The following is a 21,075-nucleotide window of genomic DNA, read 5'->3' on the forward strand; positions in this document are numbered from 1 at the left end:
GCAGCGGCAGTAGCAGCAGTAGCAGCACTGACAGGCAGGGGGGTGCGCGCCAACGAGCACGCGCACCGTGGACACGCACGTGGAGAGCGGACGTGGAGGGGCGCGCGGGTATCCACCGGGGCCCAGGCCGGCTCCCGAGGTCACCCGGATACGCGGCCACTGCAGGGCCCACGGGTGGCTCCTGGTCACGCCCGAGGCCCGGGCCGGCGCGGACCCGCCGCGCAGCCCCCTGGCGCCGCCGCAGTGCACTCACCCTGGCACAGGCGCGCGCGCCCCCGGCCACCCTGGCGCCCCTGCATCCTGCACCGCACTGGCGCCTGCTGCCGCTGCGCGAACCGTCACTCTGCAGACAGCCAGACAAAGCGCCAGCTCGCGGGCCCCTTCACCATCTCCCAGAGACGAGAGTCTTTGTCACATGTCGCTGGGCACCCTCCCGAACACACCCACACATGCCCACACACCCACACGTCTCCACACCCACAGGCAGGGCCTCGTGCAAACCCGCACTGTTGCTGGGACCCTTGCATTCACAGACACACGCTGAAGGTCATAACCGTTCTGCATCGCCAAGTCACGTGGAGGGTCCCCAACAGGCACGGGCCCTGCGGGGGGAGGGGAGGGTTTGGGGCCCCCCCTCTCCCCCCCCCCCCGCCCCAGGCAGGGCTCCCGCGGGGTGGGGCCGAGAGGGCTCGGCCTTGGGTCTGGCGCCGTGCTCCGCCCCCGCTGCCGGCCCCTCCCTCCTCCTTCCCGGGCTCCCCGCCCTGCCTGGTGCGCTCCGGAGCCAACCGGTCTCCGCCTCCGGCCCAATTGGTCTGCGCCGCGCGGTTCCCAGCAGGCCGACGGTGGCACGCTGTTTGAAACTGTGCGTCAGTGGTCCTGGCTGTGCCGGCGGCCCCTCCGTCCAGCTTCTGCTCCTACCGGGCCATTTCCCTGGAAGAGTGGCCCGGGACGAGCTCGGCTTAGACGGCTCAGCTGAGAAGGGGCTCCCGGGATGTGTGTATGTTAGTGGTGGGCGGGGTGGGGGGGGGCGTGAGTTCCCTGCTTTCTACCTCTGAGATCCGGGGCTTGGGTGGGAGCGCTGAGGGCTGGGAACCAGGTCGGGCACTCTGGTCTTTTGTCTTGGCTGCCCAGATGGGAAACAAGGCAAGTCACTACCTCCCCCAAGTATTTCCTGGCCTTCAGGCTACTCAGATCCTTTCCCTTCCCTCAGGGAAACAGAACTCTAATCCTGCCCCGTGCACCAGGTAACCTTGGGCAAGTTTTTTAACCACTGAGACAATTTTCTTATCTAGGCCAAAGAGTATTAATTTTACGTGCTTCATAGGGCTGAGAGAAGAAATGAAGCAGCCTGTGAGGGGCTGAACCACCTGGCCGCTGGAAGCCATTCTTACCGTTGCCACTCCCCCGGCCTCGGCTGTTGCATTTGTAAAATGAAGGCACTGGATCCTAGCCCAGGTCAACTCTTGCTCAGTGGCCTTAGATAGCCGCTTGTTCCTCTTCTCCCCATCAGAAATGTTTTCATTCACTCTAAACGTACGTGTTTACTGGCATCCATCGTGTGCCACTCTGTGCAGGGAGCTGGGGTACATCAGGAACCAGATGGGCCTGGTTCCTATCCCCATGGAGTACAGTTGGGATGACAGAGCCTCCGAAAATTACAAAGGGGGAGGGGTCTACAAAAGGGACATGCAGGGTGGGACAGGGGAGGCCTCTTAGGATCCTTCCCACCCCTAGGTGGCTCTAGGTTCTTTAGATGGTTTAACTGGTTTCTTCATCTCAAATGCTATGCCTTGGCACAGTTGAAATGTCCCCATCTCTTTAAGAAGAGCATTGACTAGTCTCAGGGGCAGACAGGCAGACTGGTCACACCAGACAGGCACGAGGCAATGTCGGCTGGGCCCCACTCTGCAGTGGCTGCCAGTGGGATGCTGGCTGGGGAGGCACCCTTCCCATTCCGGGCCTCCAGGTGATAGGAGTCCTGGGGGAACAGGTAGAATCTCTCACAGTAGCAACAGGGCCCAGCAGCTCATGCTGGGCCTGGAGACCCTACTGAAGGTGCCAACAGAGATCACGAATGGGTGACACATGGAGCTGCCTTCTCTGAAGTAACAGCCAGGCTGTAGCCATATGGTCATAGGCACACGTACACTGGAATCCCTTCCACTTGCTGTCATGGGGCATCTCTCACAGCGCTGGCTCCCAGGCCCCCATGTGGCCTCTAGGTTGGACTTTACCCTGCCCTAGCGTCATTCTGTCACCCAGCTGTTTAACGAGCAGAACTGGGGGCCCTTGTGCACAAAGCACAGGGGCACCGGTCCCTCAGACAGCACCCATGCTCCCGGGCATGTGAGGAATACAGACAAGCAAAAGATGATGAGGCTGAGGGAGGAACTTTCCAACAGCTGATCCCATGGAGTCCTAGAAAGGGAGCATCCAGCTCCACCGTGAGGGTGGGGGATGAGGACAAAGAAGGTCTTTGAGTTCAGACTTCCAGGAAGAGCTTACCAGGCAGGTGTGGAAGTGTGAGAGCACAAGGCAAGATTGGTGTGGCTAGCGGTGGCCATGATGAGGAAGCCCGGCAGAAGGCATGGCCTGAGGACAGGGGTCACAGAGTCTAGAGATGGCTGTGGTAGAGTCGTCTGGCTTGACCAGTGGCACAGGAGTGGTGGGTGAGGATGATTTTAGCGGAGGTTTTGGTAACTGGGTAGATGGTGAGACACCCAGCAGAAGGCAGAGGACTGGGTAAGAGAAGCTGATTTTGGACCTGATGAGCTTGTGTGAGGGACACACAAGGACAGGTGCCCAGGAGGCATTTCCATTTTGTGTCTGGAGCTGGAGGCCCAGGACAAGGCCACCCAGAGAGAGTGTGCTGTGTGGGAAGAGGCCCAGTGACAGCCCTGAGAACTCCATCCTGCAGGGGTGGGAGGAGTCCCCAGTGGGGACCAGGGAGGAGAAGGAGGGGAGCAAGATGTCTTGGAAGCCCAGGGAGAGAACATCCCGGTGGGAGCTGTTAGCAGGAGAAGGCTGGGAAGGTGCACCCTTAACTGGAAGGAGAGGCCATAGGGAGACTATCAGGGCATGGCCGTGTGCTGTGTGTGGCGGGGAGGGTGCTGGAGGCAGGAGCCTCTTTGAAGAGGTGCAGCTAGCAGGGCCAGAGGAGGGCTGCTTTATGCCGCACCGCTGTGGGGAAGGCCGAATCCATCTTCTTGGCTGTGGGATGGGAGGAGGTGCTTATTTCCAGATCCCTGAGGAAGGAGGAGGTGGGGCTCAGCACATGCTCCAGGGCAAGCAAGGAGGGCAGGACGGGCTCAGGCCCCTCTCGGCTTAGGGGACTCTGCCAGAACGGGGGTGGGGCTGGTGAGGAGATGGGGAGACGCCACTCCACAGGGAGCCTTGAACCTCAGCATGGTGCCCTGGGAAACTTGGGCAGCTGTGCTAGCCTAGGGTGGCACTTTTAGCCTCTCCTGTCCCTGTCTGTGCTGCACGGTGACACCCTCCCACCCGCCTCTGTCCTGCAGACCAACATCCCCTTCCTGCAGAATGTGCTCAACAACCAGCAGTTCCTGGCAGGCACCGTGGACACCCAGTTCATCGATGAGAACCCGGAGCTATTCCAGCTGCGGCCTGCACAGAACCGGGCCCAGAAGCTGCTGCACTACCTTGGTCCGGCCCCGAGACTGCCCTTCTCTCCCCTCCCAAATGCCTTGCTTCTGGCCCCCTGCCCAGAGAGCTTCCTAGCAGCCCCTGCCTCTGTCCTCAGTCTGGTCCTGCACCTTCTTCCTTTGCTTCACCCTCCCACCCCGCCCACCTTCCTTGCTCCTGATCTTAGAGGCCCCCTTTCCCATCCATGTGGCCGTCACTAAGTCCCCACTGCCTGGACCCAGGAGGCCCTGGCTTTGGAGAGGACAGGGGCCAGCTGGAAGACCAGGGATCCTGGAGGAATCCCCCCATCCCTGAGCCCAGCGACTCTCACTCTGCCCTCAACTCAGGCTCTGCCCAGCCTGCCCTGACCCACTGCCCACTCTCTCCCCAGGACATGTCATGGTGAACGGCCCAACCACCCCGATCCCCGTCAAGGCCAGCCCCAGCCCCACGGACCCTATTGTCCCTGTGGTGCCGATAGGTAGGTGAGATTCATTCTGCCACCTCGTAGGGGAGACAAAGAGGAGACTGCCCCCTGCAGGATGGGTGCTAACGCCCCAGTCTGCCCTAGGCCTGCCCCCAGCTGGTTTCAGAGACATCCTGCTGCGGGAGGGTCCTGAGGGCTTTGCTCGAGCAGTGAGGAACCACCAGGGGCTGCTGCTGATGGACACGACCTTCAGGGACGCCCACCAGTCACTGCTGGCCACGCGTGTGCGAACCCACGATCTCAAAAAGATCTCCCCCTATGTTGCCCACAACTTCAGCAAACTCTTCAGCATAGAGAACTGGGGAGGTAGGCTGGAGGAGGAATGGGATGGGACGTGGGACAGCGCATGGAAGGAATGTGGTATCCACAGTACAGGCAGGCCACTCGGGCTCTCCAGGAATAGCTAGAGATGTTAACACTGGGAACGAGTGAGAACTGAACAAGGCACAGCATTCATGTGTTTAGCAAACAGTGACTGGTGCCCATTCTAGCCAGTCCTGGTGCTGGGCATGAGATCGCAGGGCTGAGACCCAGGCAGCTCAGGGTCAGAGAGGAGATGCCCGCCTGTTAATTATAGCACAGAGAATATGGGGTGAGGGCTGTGAAAGTGGATGCAGAGAGGACACAGTAAACCTGAGCTGTCCCAAGAGATCAGCAAAGGAAAAAGTCTGCAGGGATCGTGGCTGGGATGCAAGGGATGCTGAAGATGAGCAGGGCCTGGTGTTAGGGCCAGAGGCTCAGGCTGCAGAGCTGCAGGGCATGGTGGGGTCCCCAGGACGTTTCGGGGTTGACCTGGGCCTCTTGGTCCCTGTGCAGGAGCCACATTTGATGTTGCGATGCGCTTCCTGTACGAGTGCCCTTGGCGGCGGCTGCAGGAGCTCCGGGAGCTCGTCCCCAATATCCCGTTCCAGATGCTGCTGCGGGGGGCCAATGCCGTGGGCTACACCAACTACCCCGACAATGTGGTTTTCAAGTGAGCCTGGGGTGGGGTGGGCAGACACTGCACGATGTGGCCCAGCAGGTGCCAGGCCACAATGCAATAGCCTGCGCTCCCCACAGCAGGCTTGAAACCAAGTCTCTTGGTAGCTGTACCCAGCAAGGGCTGCAAGTTACAGTCAGAGAACTGGGAGGGCTTCCAGTGGAGGCCCCAGGAGGGCAGGTGACTTGTCCCAGGCCACGTGGTGTAGAGCTGGGGCTGAAACCCAGGCCTGTCTCCCTCAGCCTGCCATTCCTTTGCAAAGCAGAATCCCCAGCAGATTCTTCGAACTTGGGCAGACTGAGCTGCACTGCATGCGACTAGCACAGGACAGCTCCGCTCCTTGCCGGGTGCTGCTGGGGCGACCCTGCCCAGGTTGCCCTGGAGAGGCCTTGTCCACGCTATGGACATACTGTGGTGCCCCCTGGCTCTGTGGGTGCCACGCCCCCTGCCGGACCCGACCCTCAGATCTTATTCCCCAGGGGCTGCAAGTGGGCCAGGAGGCAGAAAAGGATGTGCTGCAGGAAGTAGGATGGCGCTAACCCCTGAGCTCTCCTACCCACTCAGGTTCTGTGAGGTGGCCAAGGAGAATGGCATGGATGTCTTCCGGGTCTTTGACTCCCTCAACTACCTGCCCAACCTGCTGCTGGGCATGGAGGCGGCGGGCAGTGCCGGTGGTGTGGTGGAGGCCGCCATCTCCTACACGGGTGACGTGGCCGACCCCAGCCGTACCAAATACTCGCTGCAGTACTACATGGGTTTGGCTGAAGAGCTGGTGCGAGCTGGCACCCACATCCTGTGCATCAAGGTGCCTGGGCCCAGCCCACCCCCAGGAGTCTCCCCACCATGTCGCTCATCCCCCCCCATGTCACGCCCCCTCCTCACCGTCTTTCTCTTTCTCCTCCTCTCTTCCCTTAGGACATGGCAGGGCTGCTGAAGCCAATGGCCTGCACCATGCTGGTCACCTCCCTCCGAGACCGCTTCCCTGACCTCCCACTGCACATCCACACCCACGACACATCAGGGGCGGGCGTAGCAGCCATGCTGGCCTGTGCCCATGCTGGCGCTGATGTGGTAGACGTGGCAGCTGACTCCATGTCTGGAATGACTTCACAGCCCAGCATGGGGGCCCTGGTGGCCTGTACCCGAGGGACTCCCCTGGACACAGGTAGGAACAGCAGCAGCCCAAGGCCATTCCCCTCTCAGAGCTGCAGCCCTCACCAGTCCCAGCAGAGTTGGGCGTATCCTAGAATCCAGATGCTCTGGCCTGGCCTGGTCTTGCCTTCTATCAGCCACGTCTGCAATGTGGCCTGACCTAGCCCTGGGGTCCTGGCAGGAGCATCTGGAAGCTCAGCACATTTCCAAGCCCTCTCTGCCTCTGGCCTCCCTGCAGGGGTGCCCCTGGACCGTGTGTTTGACTACAGTGAGTACTGGGAGGGGGCCCGGGGACTGTATGCGGCCTTTGACTGCACAGCCACCATGAAGTCTGGCAACTCTGATGTGTATGAGAACGAGATCCCAGGGGGCCAGTACACCAACCTGCACTTCCAAGCATACAGCATGGGGCTCGGCTCCAAGTTCAAGGAGGTCAAGAAGGCCTATGTGGAGGCCAACCAGATGCTGGGCGACCTCATCAAGGTGAGCCAGGCCCAGTGCTCTTACCCCTGCCTCTGGGCCTCTATGGTGCCTGGCACCCTAACCCAGGGGTCCCCTCTCCTCAGGTAACCCCCTCCTCCAAGATCGTGGGGGACCTGGCCCAGTTTATGGTGCAGAATGGGCTGAGCCGGGCAGAGGCCGAAGCTCAGGCAGAAGAGCTGTCCTTCCCCCGCTCAGTGGTGGAGTTCCTGCAGGGGTACATTGGCATCCCCCACGGGGGGTTCCCTGAGCCCCTTCGCTCCAAGGTAAGGAAGGCCCAGCACAACCTGGTGGGGCGGAGGGGAGTCCAGCAATCAGGCCTGACCCTCTGCTTTGCACCCCAGGTGCTAAAGGACCTGCCAAGGGTGGAGGGACGGCCCGGAGCCTCCCTCCCTCCCCTGGATCTGCAGGCGCTGGAGAAGGAGCTGATAGAACGGCATGGGGAGGAGGTGACCCCGGAGGATGTACTCTCAGCGGCCATGTACCCCGACGTCTTTGCCCACTTCAAGGACTTCACTGCCACCTTTGGCCCCCTGGACAGCCTCAATACCCGCCTCTTCCTGCAGGGACCCAAAATTGCAGAGGAGTTTGAGGTCAGTAGCTCTGGCACCCATCTGCACTCCACCGCAGCACTCCTGCTATCCCTAAGGACCCCAGCACATCTAGAATGCCAGGCTTTGGCTTGGCCGTCACCTGGCCTCGTGAGCTGTGGGTTCACAAAGTACCCCTAAGAGACCAGGGAGCTAGGCCTTTACAAGTGAGGAGCTGAGACCCAGGGAGGGGGGACTTGCCTGGGATTGGGTCAGGGGGCTGCCCTCCCCCCACCTGCCCCCACCCCAGCTCTGAGCCTCCACACCCTCCCTGCAGGTGGAGCTGGAGCGAGGCAAGACGCTGCACATCAAAGCCCTGGCCATAAGTGACCTGAACCGGGCTGGCCAGAGGCAGGTCTTCTTCGAGCTCAATGGACAGCTGCGATCCATTCTGGTCAAGGATACTCAGGCCATGAAGGTACAGCACCCCCCAGGGCCAGCCAGGCGGTGGGGATGGGCAGGGCCTGGTGTCTCACGTCCTCTCCCCTGTCTGCAGGAGATGCACTTCCACCCCAAGGCCCTGAAGGACGTGAAGGGCCAGATTGGGGCACCCATGCCTGGGAAGGTGATAGACATCAAGGTGGCAGCAGGGGCCAAGGTGACCAAGGGCCAGCCTCTGTGTGTGCTCAGTGCCATGAAGATGGAGACTGTAGTGACTTCGCCCATGGAGGGCACTGTCCGCAAGGTCCACGTGACTACAGACATGACACTGGAGGGTGACGACCTCATCCTGGAGATTGAGTGATCTTGCCCCGGACTGGCAGCCTGGCCATCCCCACCCAAAGCCTTCAAGATGCTGTGCTGCCAGGGCGGGCCCAGGCCAGCCAGTGCCCGAGGGCAGGAAGGCCGGGCCCTGGAGCTCCTTTACTCAGCTGTTTGTGGCAGGAGAGACACTGCCTGTGGTGGCCCATGCCTTTCCTCCTGCCCTCTGTCCTTTCCCTGCCGGTGGACAGTCGCTCACATACTCATCCCTTGCCAAACAAGGGTCCCCTCCTTGCTGGAGACTACAGGTGGGGGTGCAGGCAGGCCTGGGACCCAGGGGAGCAGACTTAGGGGCCCTGCCTCCTGCAGGGGAAACCTAAGTCCCAGGTCTGAGAACTTCTCTCAATAAAACTGGCTTTCCCCTTCCCTCCATTCTGGGTCCTGTGCAGCCCACCCCACCCTAGTGCCACCCAGCAGAGGGGCAGGGCTGCCTCTTGGACTCCCCCATGGGCAGGGGGGCGGTCAATTGTATCTTCCTCCTAGGAGGGTAGTGAGGATGACAACAGTGGCCCTGGTTTTAAGTCACTACTAAGTGCCTATTGTATACACACCCCAAACAGGATTAGCTAGTTGTCACTGAGAGCTTGGGCTGGGGAAGGGGTTGTTCCAAGCACTTAACCCCTATTAACTCAACACCTATTAACACTTTCACCCATTTTATAGACACAGAAACGGAGTCATAGGCAGGTTAAATAACTTGTCCAGGACCCGACAGCTAGTTAAGAGGCAGAGAGAGTTCAAACCCAGGCTGCTGGTGGACTTGCTTCTCAACTACACTGCTTTATTTTCTAAGCTGGGACCAACCCACCACCCTATTCAGAACTAGATGCAAACAGACACCACTTTCTAGAGGCAGACGAGACCCTTGGGTGTGGGAACCTCTGGGTGTGGATTTTGGTGGGAGGTTAGGAGCACTGGACTGAGTCCCAGGATCTAATCCTGCCCGACCCCCTGCCCCCCAAACAGCCCTCAGGAGAATCCTAATTCTGCCCTGCAGTTCCCTCACCTGTGGGGTGGGACAGCAACCCTGCCCGTGTCACTGCACTGCTGCCCACTGCACAGGGGAGGTAAGGATGGTGAGTAAAGAGAAAGGCAGGGGGGGCCCTGGGCAGTTTCTGAGCAGGAGCATAAGGCAGAGGAGGGACAGAGCCCAGACCCCCTGACCCTCAGGGGACCAGGCAGGAAGTATATCCCAGCACCCTGCCAAGCTACTGCTCTCAGCGTACTACACCTAACCTTTGGTATGGTCCTGGGCCGCCGCCTCTCTGGACTCCCAGATCCCAAATGTACCCTCTAAAACCAGCCTGTGCTCAATTCCTTGGCTTCCCTGACAGCTGCTACACAGGCTGGGGGAGAGGAAAGCTCTCCAGCGAGGTAGGTATGTGACTGTCACAATGCCCTTTTAGATCCAGATATACTTTAGTCACAGCCAACCTGGGGGAGCTATGGGGAGTGACTGCACATTGGTTTCCTTTCCTTTGACCACCAGCCTCAGGGAAGGGGACTTGGGACAACCTCCTTGAGTCTGGAATGGGACCTAAAGGGATAACATTAAGAATGTTTAAAAAAAAAAGCGGGGGGGGGGGGGTGTCCTAGGGGCAGCGGAATGAGACTATAAGAACCATTCCAAAAACACGAGGAAGAGCAGGTAAAATACTACCAAGTTCTAGAAAGAACCCTGAGTTAGTGTTGCTTGGCAGGGTTGCTTATGCTCGCTGGACCTTTGTTCTGGGTTCCTCCAGGGACCAAACAACTGGCACGGTGGCAGAGGTCTGAAGTGGAGAGAGCCAAAAAAGCCTCCCAGGTGACTGAGCTTCCAGTTTCGACTTATTTCCTCTTGTGTAATGTGAGGCTGGTAGACTTCGGGGAGGTCCTGGTGGAAGGCCCACAGTGGACTCCCCCACCCTCTCAGAGGCTGGAGGCTCCGTCACTGGGGTCAAGGCCCTGGGTTCTACTCTGATCCTGGTAGATAGGCACAGGCCCCAGGATGAGCTGGGCCCACACCTGGTACCTAGTCCCAGGCCCACCTGTGCTAGGACTTGGGGCCTTGCTCAGGAAGGAGAAAGCTGCAGACCCAGGGCAACCACAGGCTCCTATCCTGTCTGGCACTTCAGGAAACTATGCCTACCAGGCTTACCTGCCTAGAGGTTAGTGTTCAAGGTAGCCAGGACCAGGTGGGGGGCATATTCCCAAAACCCCAAAGAGACTAATTCCCAAAGGTCCAAGGCCATGTTACCCAAGTTAAATCTCTTTAATATCCCAATACAAAGTCCTGATGCAAAAAGACAATGAGAAAACCCTGGGAAGGTGGGGGGAGGGTTTTTGTAAATTCCACCCCCGAGCAGCTTTTCAGAGGCAGGGGGGACAGAGCAGCTCAGAGAAGCAACAGTCCAAAGTGAGGAAGGGAGTGCACGGCTCCTGGGACCTGCCCCTTGTCCCCTCACTCCCGGCTGCTCCTCAACCCCCTTTCAAGAGGGGCCACATCCTTTGGATATCTACTCCTTTCTCTTGGTCCCTGGGATTCAACTAGCTCTGGCTTCAATCCCCTACAAAAATTCCTGAGTTCTCGGGGACCCCAGCCAGCTCCTCCCCTGCAGTACCCCTTGATGGGGAGGGGCTGGAAAGCCCATGAGAGTTCATAGGAGTGTGTACAGGAGCGTGGGTCAGGAGCACAGGGGAGCCTCTGAGTCCCCTGCCCGCTCCAAAAGCACACAAAGGGGAAGGCTGCCGTAGAGCTTAGGGTCCGTGAGGGGCTGGAGCAGAAGCAGGAAGAGTCCCACACCCAGGGCATAGCCTGCCAGCAGGGGCCACCTCTGCGGATGCTCCAGGGCTGCACATACGGCAGGAAAGCCCATGTAATTGCAGAAGGAGTGGCAGAGAACCGGCCCAATCAGGTGTCCTGGGGAGGGGAGACAGAGTAGCTCATGGAGCAGCCCCACCACCTCCCCGGGCCCTTCCAGGGCTAAGACCCTCATCCCCTGAAACAGGAGATCACTGCCCCACCCATCCACCCACACACCACAGCCTCTGCTTCCTGCCAGCTCTCAAACCACACCAGGCCGAGGGCCCTGGCTCAGCCTGTCTCAAGGACTGTGGTAGAAGAAACTTGTCGCTCCTAGAACAAACACAGATTCCCATTCTCCCACCCACTCCTGTGGGCCCTTGAGCCCCAGGGGACCCGAGAGACTGAGGACCAACCTGTGCGAATGAAGAGGAAAGCAGTGTAGGCACCGAAGACAGCTGTGTAGGAGAACTGGAACGCTGGAGACGGGGAGGCCTCGAGTGACCACACCTGCATGCCCTTCCTGCCCCAGCACTGCACACCCATCAGCCAGAGACATCCCCTTCCCCTGGGGGCAGTGGCTGCCTGCCCCAGTACCTAGGCTGTTCTCTACACCCCAACTCCCATGGTCAGCGGCCCCCCCCAATACTATAGCCCTCTGTTCCCCATTCTTCCTCCAGAGTGACTTATCAGGGACACCCTCACACACCCAACCCAGGACTGCCCCAGGCAAGCTCTCTAGGACTCACCTGCAGACAAGAAGATGCTCCCCACACTGCTCTGGCGGAAACGAAGCTGCTCAAAAATGTGGTGAAAATGGGCTGAGGAAGATGAGAACCACGTCACATTCCTCCCAGCCTGCCCTATAGGCCCTGCCCTTGCCCCAAACCCCATTCTTGGTTCCCATGCCAGGAAGATCTCAGCAGGACCAGGTTGGACAAACTCACCAACTCCAAAGAAAAGTGGGCAGGTGAACACAGCAGGGCCCAGGCCTGTGCACGGTGCTAACATGGGCAGCATGCAGGCCCGGAACACCAGCTCCTCTGTCAGGGGGGCGATCACTTGGTTCCGCAGCCAGCGCATGTCCGTGAGGCAGCGGGCCCAGGAGCGAGGGGCTAGGGAGGGGATTCAGGACAAGCAATGAGTGACTAGCTATTGAACAAAATGACCCTAGAGGCCCCAAGGGCCCCTCTGCCAAAACCTCCCCCTGGCCAAACTCAAGTTAGGCATAAATACTTGTGAGAACAGGAAAGGGTCAAATTTTCTTTATCGGACCTAGTGTACAACAGTGTCTCAAGGGAACCGAAAGGGAAGGCATTAGTAGCCGAGGCAAGGTGTCCTGATTGTAAACTCTGGAAACATCAAAACTTGCCCAAAACCAGCTCTAGTTTGGGAAACCAAAGGTTGAGGGAAGTAACGGACAATGCTTTCTTGTCCACAACAAGTACTGCCTGGGGTCCCTACGGGCCTCACTGGACATCAGGAATTAACTCTTAGAGACCACCGGACATGTGCTCCCACCTTACTGATGAGGAAACAGAACATCTCATGTCTCATGTCCAGGACCCACCATAAGCGCACTGATCCCCTTACCTCATTGTCCTGGACTGCCTGTGCCTACTTTTTTCCTTGGCCCTGAGAACTCACCTAGGACAACCTTCAACCCATCTGCCAGGTCACAGGAGCAATCCATAGAGAGCTGCATCAGTGGGCCCAGGAAAAGGATCTGGGGGCAGAAAAACAGGAGCGATCAAAGGAAAGGTTCAAACCATAATCCACTGCCCTTGCCCAGACATGGCTTCATGAGACTTCAAGCTTCCTGTTCTCTGCCAGGATTTCCCATAGATGCATACCCGAGGGCCCTGAGCCATCTCACAATTCTTGTCTCCCATCAGTCAAAAGCTGGATACAATCAGGATTAGAAAAAAAAAGGCCACGGAAAGAAGCGTCACGCTAATAACACAGAGCGGAGAAGGAAAAGTAAAGCAAGAGCACTCACCATGGTCAGCAGCAGGGGCAGCAGCGCTGCTGGAAAAATGCCCTCCAGCCTGAATCCCATCAGGGTGAGCAGGGATGTGCCTGGCTGAGCCACAGGAAAGGGGGCATCAGTCTTGCTTCCTCCCCCAATGAGCCCTGACACTTCTCGCCCGCTGCCCTCTGCCCCGCCTCCTTCGCACCTGGATGCCTGTAAGTTCCCTCCAGAGTAGCACGCAGAGGGGCGAGAGACTTGACACTACCAGGACACTGGTGAAGCGCCGCTTGATGACGGCAGGATGGTCCCTATGAAAGAGGCAGTAAGTTCAAGGGGCCCACAGCCACCTCCTGACAGCCCGGCCCCGCCCTCTGTTCGCCCAAGCTCCGCCCACAGCCCCGCCTCGTGGAGGTGCGTGTTCTGGCCGCGCGCGTGCGCGAGCGCGCAGCCCCCGCACCTGGGCAGCTCGCTCTTCCAGACGTAGAGGCTGCCCACATAGGAGCAGGCGAGGCTGAGACAAGAGAACACGGACACCCAGCAGCACAAACCGGGGCCTGGACCGCCCAGAGCCGCCGACTCGGGCTGCCGCTCCGGCCGCGACACCGACAGCAGGCGAAGCCCATCCCCGCCCAGCGCCGCCATCGCGCCCGGACCCGCGGCGCGCCCCAGTGACGCGGTCCCGCCGCTGCCAGGCCCGCTCCGGCCGGAAGCGTGGGTGACGTCATCCGGCGGCGCGGGCTCCAGCCCCCGCCCCCGACTCCTCCCTGACACTGAAGCAGAAGCTGCGCGCGCAGAGCAGGTTTATTGAACTACAGACAACATGCGGCCCCGACAGCTACGGGGCCGACGTGGAGGCGGCGGGAGGGGGCCCGGTTCAGGACGCAGAGCCGGGACTCAGCCACTCTGACAGATTGGAGATTTCCTGGAGCCACAGCGCGTCCTGCGGGAGGAAAGGGGGCCCGGGGTGAGGACCCCTTGGCAGCGGCCGGGTCCCCGCCCTCCCGCCGCGCCCTCCCCTGCGCGGCCTTAGCCCGGTTACCTCCAGGCCGCTCCTGGGGCCCGTCCTGTTTCTGCTAGGGGTCAGGGGAGCCGCGGTGGGTTCCGCGCGGCCCAAGGCGGCCTCTGACGGGTTCAGGGCCCGAGGAGAGCGGAAAGCCCGCGTCTCCTCCACTCCTTGGCAGAGGCTGCCTCTTTTGAGACTCTTGTTTTCTACTTGCCCGCTGGTCCCTAGGAGAAAACAAGCCCGCTCATCTTACTCCCATGTCCTGTGCGAGGACGACCCTTGGGGGAAACGTGGGAGAAAGGGAGGAGCTGGAGTCCGGCTCTCTTAGCCCTCCCACCTCAGAACCCTTTCATCTGGTCCTGTCCGGATCAAAACCCGGCAGCTCCGGGTCTTCAGGGTCAGACTGAGGCTGCACAATGGCTTCGGGGTCTCCCTGTAGCCACTGAGCTGGGCCTGGGAAGAGGCATCTGGGATTGAACCAAGCCCTCACTTTGGGCTTGCGCCCACTTGGTCACTTCACACAAATTCCTCGCGGAGTCTGTACCATCCAGCTCCTCCCTCCCTGCCAAGCTGTGATTCCCCTGCCAGAAAGCCGGCCTCACCTCTCTCCCCGTTTGTTGCGCACGCTGCATTAAGCAGTGCAAACTTAAAGTAAGTTTGGATCTATAGGTTCTTCCTGAGCACGTCCTGGGAATGTAGATCAATGAGCTTTTCTCTGGGTGAAGCTCACAGATTCTAGGAACGATGCAGAAGTGTGTACAAAGTCCAGGGGTAAAACAAAGAAGCTGTTAACCATCTCTGTAAGTGAAAAATGGTTTCCTTGAGATGTCTGAGATGGGTTTTGAAGGATGAAGAGTAATACACCGGACTGACAAGGCAGAGGAAAGGATTAACAGGCTGAAAGGGTTAAGCAAACACCCAAAGGCATTAAACAGTATCCCACACAAAATGCAATGTGGGGGCCCAAGGAGATGAATCAGAATGGGTTAGTGGGAATCAGAGAAGGCTAAGAAATGGATTTTTATCTGTAGGAAATAGGAAGGCAGTGAAGAGTTTTTAAACACTGGAGATATATTGTTCATTTTGTATTTCAGAACAATCATTCGTCAAAGGTTTGGCTTAGAGTCAACTTAGAAGAGGGAAGACCTCAAGAGCCCAGAAGTGAAGGCAGCAGGGATGGAGGAGTCAGAAGTATTCATAAGGCCAAATCGACAAGCCTTGGTGGTAGACTGGATATGAAACATTAGAATGGGGGGCATCTCAAACGAATCTCAGGTTTCAGATGTGAAAAACTGGATAGGTTGTGCTATTAATCACGACAGAGACTGAAGAAAGAAGAGCTGATCTTGGGTGTGTGTGCAGAGGGCAAGATATCAGGAGAAAGGAAATTAAGGTACCAGTGGGACCGCCATATGGAGCAGCCTAGTGAGCAGATATATCTCCCACCTAACACTCAGGAGAGACCTGGAATGGTCATACCAGCTGAGGAGTCTTCTGCCCAGAGGCAGGGGTCAACGCCTGGGATGGGAGAGAGCAGCTAGGGAGGGAGTGCAGTATGAGCACTGTTTGGGGGTGGCCAGAGGAAGCTAGTCGAAGAGAGAAGATAAGAGATGGGGGGATAACCTGGTGAGTCACAGTCTCACAGGGCCAAGCTCTGCAAATAGTCCAGGTGTGATAAAGATAAATGCACAATCATCAATTTGGTAATTAAGAGGCCTTCCCAAACAAGAGACTTTGCAGTTCAGAGGCCACAGAGAAAGCAAGTGCCCTGGGTTAGGGAGAGAATGAAAGAAAGAGGGAAACAGTGTAGCTTGCTTTTTTGAGAACCTTGATTGAGATATGATGGAGAGAGATAGGTGGGAGAAGTTCAAGATCATGGGAGATATCCTTTTGAAGATGGACCTCCTGAGGGAAAGGAACTCAGAAAAGAAGTTGAAGGTGCAGAAATGATAATGTGCTACCAAGAAAGCAGTAAGGATAATGCCACCCCTGAGCCTGGAGCGGGTGAGTCCCTATGCTGATAAGGTTCTGGCAGTGGGGGGAGTACAAACTGGTTGAGTTTACTGAAAAAAGAGATTAGTAAGTGAAGTAGGAGGCTAAATCAGGAGGACGAGGCTTGGTAGTTTTTTAAAAGAATGGAGTGGCCACTGAGGAGAAGACCAGGAAGACAATGGAAAGAATTGACAAACTGAAGGCTCCTCAGGGAATGGACCACAGGTGTACAGTGGCATCACACACTTAGTGATTTTCTTCAGTGTAGCTGCCCATGTGGAACATAGGACTGATGGCAACTAAAGTTGCAGCTCTGTAAGGCAGAGCAGCTCAAACACTCTTCTAGGGGGCGGTCCACCAGATCATAAACACCTAGATTTTAAGGCTTATGTTGCATTGTAGAAAAAGCATGGGCTTTAGAGGCAGCAGGAGTTCAGATCCTCCTCCTGCTACGTGCTCTACCCAATCTCTGAACCTGGGTTGTCTCTTGTGAGAGGGGGCCAATGCTACCCACCCCAAAGGGTCACTGTGAAAGTGATCACTGGAAGAGCCTAGCATCTCCCTGGGTCCACAGAAGGTGCTGAATTAAATGTTAATTTTTTTCTTCTAAGGAAAGTACTTATTCTTTTGTCTTTTCACTACATAAATACTGAATCGTATGTGGTGAATACTGAATTGTGCTATATGATACGCTTCCGTTCTTCTAAATCTCCGAATCTAAATTATAGATTCTTGGCTTTGTACCAGCCTTCACTGCAGGGTTCTTTTCAGGAGGAACAGCCCCCACAACATTTAAAATACAGTTTAAATGACAGAATGATTCAGAAACACATCTTAGGCCTAAGCACAGGCACCATGCAGTATGTTGTAGCTGTTACCCTGGAACGAGGAATTTTACCAACAAAGCACAGTGCTGAAAGCAGTCCCCCAATTCCCTCAAGCCCAGGCATTGTTTGGTCCGACAGTGCATCCCCACCAGCCTGGCTCTGTTAGAGATAGACCAGAGCCGGACTGCCTGGGTTTGAATTCTGGCTCTGTCGTTTACTAGCATTGTGACCTCAGGTAAGTTTATTGACATCTCTGGGCCTCCGTTTCCTCATCTGTAAAATGAGGATAATAATAGTACCATAGTATTGTTTTGAGAATTAAGAGCGTTAATACACTTTCAGATCTCGACTAGTGCCTGGCACCTGCACCATACCAGTTCAAGCACCAGTGGCTATCATTATTTTCAGACATACACACCTGCTCCTGCAGGCCCTGAAGGCTGTTTAAGTGTTGGAGGGAGGGGAAAAGACAATATAATCACCATCACATTACACACACTGGCACCTCCCCATAACATTTATCAAGGTTGAGGTGGTGTCTGCATCCAGGAGCAGACTCCGGAGCCCCAAACACAGTAGTAACCAAAACCAAGGACAGCCACAGTAGCAACACTATAATGATGAAAACATTGAAGGAACCAACTGAATTCAGGGCCCTGCCCCATCATGTGCAGCTATCTAACTGCACAAACTGTGAGAAATTTCTAGTCCTATCGTACCAGCTTTTGTAAGGGAATGCCTCCTGCTGCCCCAGAATACCCAGAGTGGTGGTGGGAGCCAACCAAATCCCAGAAGAACATTGCTGTGGTGTAAGGTGCTGTCTGAAAGTTTGAAGTCACATCTTTTACTTCCCAGCTTTGATCCAGGGCTCACCTGAAAAGCTGAAGCCTTACCTGCAAGGAGCTCCAGGCTGCTGTTCTCATGTGCATCCTCTGTGCTCTGCTCTGCATTGTTTTTCTCTGGGAGCAGCTGCTTAAAAAATTAGAAGTCCTAAGTGAGTTTTGCAGAAGCATGAACAAGCCCCAGTGAGATCACGTGCCTGGTGGCTTTGTTGACTTCACAGGGCTTTCCTCCTTCACCTGGAACCCCCTCTTACTTCCTCCTGGCTCATGTGAACCCCCCTGCCCAGCCCCCAATTTTCAAGACTTCCTTCTTCTTTTGGAGCCTTTGCAGTTCACTCCAGCCATTCCGGGCATTTCCTAGCTTTTCTGAACTCCGGTCACTCATGTACTGTCTGCTCCATTCCTTGGGCTCTTAAGTATGCGTTGCATGCCCCTTTTCATCAATTTATGTATTTATGTCCATTTTCTACATCTTAAATTCCTTGTAAGGTTCATCATGCCTGTATCTCTTTTACAGCTAGCATAGTGCCTTGCACAGGGTAACTGCTCAACAAATGATTGACTGAGGTCAAACATGGGAAGCCACAGGGCACATTTTGTAGTCTTGTGTAGCCTTTCAAAGCCCTGCTATTTGGTTCAATTTGGACAGAGAAACAAAGGTCAGAACCCAATCCTCCCAGCTCCTTGTTTTTCAATACAAGTATATAAAAATAGATATCCTGTTCATCAAAATTACAAACTTTTGTGCTTCAAGGGACACTTAAATGAAAGTGAAAAGTCAACCCACAAGAATGGGAGAAAATATTTGGAAATCATATCTTATAAGGGACTTGTATCCAGAATAAAGAACTCATAGTTCAACTTTAAAATAACAACCCAATAAAAAAATGGGTTTGACAAAGAATTTGAATAGACATTTCTCCAAAGAAGAGATATAAATGGCCAATAAGCACATGAAAAGATGCTCAACATCATTATTCATTAGGGATATGCAAATCAAAGCCACTATGAGGTACCACTTTATACCCACTGGGATGGTAGTAATAATAATAGATAATAACAGCTGTGGATGGGGATGTGGAAAAATTGGAACCATTACACAGTGCCGGTGGGAAAGTAAAATAATGCAGCCAGTTTGGAAAACAGTTTGAGTTACCATATGACCCAGCAATTCTGCCCCTAGCTATACACCAAAGAGAATTACAAACATATGTCCACACACACAAAATGTTTACATCAGCATTATTCATAAGAGCCAAAAAGTGGAAATAACATGTCTATCACCTGATGGATGGATTAAAAAATGTGGTATATATCCATACAATGGACTATTACTCAACCATAAAAAGGAATGTACTGTTACCTGTTACAACATGGATGAACCTTGAAAACATGCTAAGTGAAAGAAGCCAGACACAAAAATCCACTTACTGTATGATTCCATTTATATGAAATATCCAGTATAGGCAAATCCACTGAGAGGAAAAGTAAATTAGTGGTTGCCAGGGGACAGGAGATAGGAGAATTGGGACTGACTGCAAATTAGGTACAAGGTTTTTTTCTTTGGCGTGATGGAGATGTTCTGGAATTTACTGGTGATGGTTGCAAACCACAGTGAATATACTTAAAACCACTGAATTGTAAATTTACAGTGGTAAATTTTATGGTATGTGAATTATAACTCAATAAAAAATGTATTCTATCATATGTTGTTTACCAAGGCAAGTTTCAGTTTCTAAGTAATTATATTCCAAGAAACACAGAAGAGGTAAAGATGGCCCTAAAGGTGTGAAAAAAGAAACAGTATTAGGAAAATTTCCAAACGTCTTTTTTCTTCTTTGAGAAAAAGCTTATTCTTTTACTTCACTCCAGCCTAGAAATCTCATGTAATAAACATTTACCCGGGCTTCCCTGGTGGCGCAGTGGTTGAGAATCTGCCTGCCAATGCAGGGCACACGGGTTCGAGCCCTGGTCTGGGAAGATCCCACATGCCGCGGAGCAACTAGGCCCGTGAGCCACAATTACTGAGCCTGCGCGTCTGGAGCCTGTGCTCCGCAACAAGAGAGGCCGCAATAATGAAAGGCCCGCGCACCGCGATGAAGAGTGGCCCCCACTTGCCGCAACTAGAGAAAGCCCTCGCACAGAAACGAAGACCCAACACAGCCATAAATAAATAAATAAATAAAAATTGTATAACTTAAAAAAATAAATAAATAAATAAACATTTACCCAAGGAAATACCTACATTCAGATATAAATCTCTGAGTCCTAGGAGAGCCTTGCACACCTTCCATTCTCATCAGGTCCCCCAGATGAGACAGCCCTATCCTCAGGATAGACCTCCTTGAGTTTAACACTCAATGAGACATTTAATTCTGGTCTACCACCTGCGAAACAATACCTTTCCTTAAGAAGCTGCCTCCATGCTACTGCTCCTGCTTACTCTGGGTTTAAGTTTTTAGTCCCTACACTCAAATGTGACAGTAAGTCCAGGATTACTATCTTGCCTTCATGGCCCACTGTCCTCTGTTCCAACACCAAGGCTTAAAATCTCCACTCCTGGCACGACCTTTCCATGAATATATTCTATAAGACACTAAATATTCTCTCATTTCTTTCATTTCTCCATAAACTATATAATAGCCATAGATGGTTTTATTCAATATTACTCGAGGTCAACTATTCTACTTTACCTGTTTAGAAATGGAAACTGAGGGACTGGTGCAGAGGTAAAAGAATTGGACCTATCATCATTAATCTTGTAGTTTTTAGCTATAGCCACTGGGTGCCAGTCGTGTGCCACTAACGAGTTACTAATCACTAAATGGCCATTATCTGAGGGAAACGGTAATGATCTTGAGTAGAGAAGTATGGGTTTGGTCACTCATCTTCCCTGGGCTTGTGATCCAGTCCTATATGGCAAAAATGTTACTAGGCTTCAGATCCAGGAGACCTCATTATAAATCCTAGCCTTGCCATTTACTGACTGTGTGATCCTGGGCAAATTAGAGAAGTTCTCTAACCAGTTTCTTCATCTATAAAATGGGAAATCTACAACCTACCTCATAGGATTTTTGTAGAGATTAAAGTGGAAATCTTGGCACATATTAGGGATTCAATAAATGTTCCTTCCTTCCAAGCCCTATGACTACTGCGTAAGACTAGCCAGCCATCTGCCAAATTTACTGGGCTGTGAATGGCCCTGAGGCTACGGGCCATCACTATAGCAATACAGTGGGGCAAAGGAGGTCAGATCATTTCCTTTTCAGATCTCACTGGGATATCAGAGAGGCCCAAGCAAAAGGACTTCACAGGCTGAAACACTCGTAGATCCTGCCCATATATCTCAGGTCCTATGATAATGCCACATGCCTTACCCTTGACCTATCCCTAGAAATTTGAAGATATAGATGGCTGTAGTGAATTGAATAGTAGCCCCCCAAAAGATATGTCCAAGTCTTAACCACTAGTACCTGTGAATGTGCAAAGGGTCTTTGCAGATGTAATTAAGGATCTCAAGATAAGATCATTGTGGATTTAGAGAGGGCCCTAAATCCAATGACAG

General features: G+C 54.6%; 3 protein-coding genes across 17 annotated transcripts in view; 1 reads left to right on the plus strand and 2 right to left on the minus strand.

Annotated features, from left to right (window-relative positions):
• Positions 1–8,458, plus strand: part of PC (pyruvate carboxylase) — a 108,283-nt gene extending 99,825 nt beyond the window's left edge. For all 9 annotated transcript variants that reach the window (XM_007171034.3, XM_007171036.3, XM_057553152.1 and 6 more), the window contains 11 exons: positions 3,519–3,663; positions 4,034–4,123; positions 4,214–4,435; positions 4,946–5,102; positions 5,673–5,913; positions 6,024–6,273; positions 6,499–6,743; positions 6,827–7,006; positions 7,085–7,333; positions 7,608–7,748; positions 7,827–8,458. In XM_007171034.3, the coding sequence (XP_007171096.2) occupies positions 3,519–3,663; positions 4,034–4,123; positions 4,214–4,435; positions 4,946–5,102; positions 5,673–5,913; positions 6,024–6,273; positions 6,499–6,743; positions 6,827–7,006; positions 7,085–7,333; positions 7,608–7,748; positions 7,827–8,075 (2,169 nt within the window). In that variant the 3' untranslated portion in view covers positions 8,076–8,458. The remainder of the gene's footprint in view (positions 1–3,518; positions 3,664–4,033; positions 4,124–4,213; positions 4,436–4,945; positions 5,103–5,672; positions 5,914–6,023; positions 6,274–6,498; positions 6,744–6,826; positions 7,007–7,084; positions 7,334–7,607; positions 7,749–7,826) is intronic.
• Positions 235–13,547, minus strand: RCE1 (Ras converting CAAX endopeptidase 1). 7 transcript variants are annotated; one of them, XR_009009287.1, is made up of 10 exons: positions 13,304–13,518; positions 13,052–13,154; positions 12,874–12,957; positions 12,522–12,600; positions 11,822–11,989; positions 11,624–11,695; positions 11,291–11,353; positions 1,050–1,123; positions 766–930; positions 235–343 (listed from the first exon to the last, which is right to left on the minus strand). XR_009009287.1 is itself a non-coding variant. In XM_007171041.3 (9 exons), exons 1-9 carry the CDS (start codon positions 13,486–13,488, stop codon positions 339–341), a joined length of 924 nt encoding a protein of 307 aa, XP_007171103.2. In that variant the 5' UTR covers positions 13,489–13,518; the 3' UTR covers positions 235–338. The 7 variants fall into 7 exon arrangements, 6 of the variants coding, with proteins under 6 accessions (XP_007171103.2, XP_007171104.2, XP_007171099.2 ...); XM_007171041.3 differs by lacking the exon at positions 1,050–1,123; XM_057553156.1 differs by lacking the exon at positions 235–343 and having other exon boundaries at positions 748–930.
• A 101-nt stretch (positions 13,548–13,648) lies between these two features.
• Positions 13,649–21,075, minus strand: part of TOP6BL (TOP6B like initiator of meiotic double strand breaks) — a 96,135-nt gene continuing 88,708 nt past the window's right edge. Inside the window, exons 15-17 of the mRNA XM_007171044.2 lie at positions 17,562–17,637; positions 13,886–14,073; positions 13,649–13,786 (exon numbers count right to left, since the gene is read on the minus strand). Of these exons, the coding sequence (XP_007171106.2) occupies positions 13,721–13,786; positions 13,886–14,073; positions 17,562–17,637 (330 nt within the window). The 3' untranslated portion in view covers positions 13,649–13,720. The remainder of the gene's footprint in view (positions 13,787–13,885; positions 14,074–17,561; positions 17,638–21,075) is intronic.

Source organism: Balaenoptera acutorostrata, chromosome 9 (assembly GCF_949987535.1).
Source record: "Balaenoptera acutorostrata chromosome 9, mBalAcu1.1, whole genome shotgun sequence".
NCBI lineage: Eukaryota > Metazoa > Chordata > Mammalia > Artiodactyla > Balaenopteridae > Balaenoptera > Balaenoptera acutorostrata.

What these genes read in the sequence shown, in the direction of transcription:
- RCE1 (XM_007171037.3), bottom strand. Translation starts at nt 13,488, where the DNA reads ATGGCGGCGCTGGGCGGGGATGGGCTTCGCCTGCTGTCGGTGTCGCGG. An exon ending in TGGGTTGAAGGTTGTCCTAG is followed by an intron (nt 11,990 to 12,521) that starts GTGAGTTCTCAG and finishes TCCCCTCCCTAG; the next exon opens with CCCCTCGCTCCTGGGCCCGC. An exon ending in CCCACTTTTCTTTGGAGTTG is followed by an intron (nt 11,696 to 11,821) that starts GTGAGTTTGTCC and finishes CATCTTCCTCAG; the next exon opens with CCCATTTTCACCACATTTTT.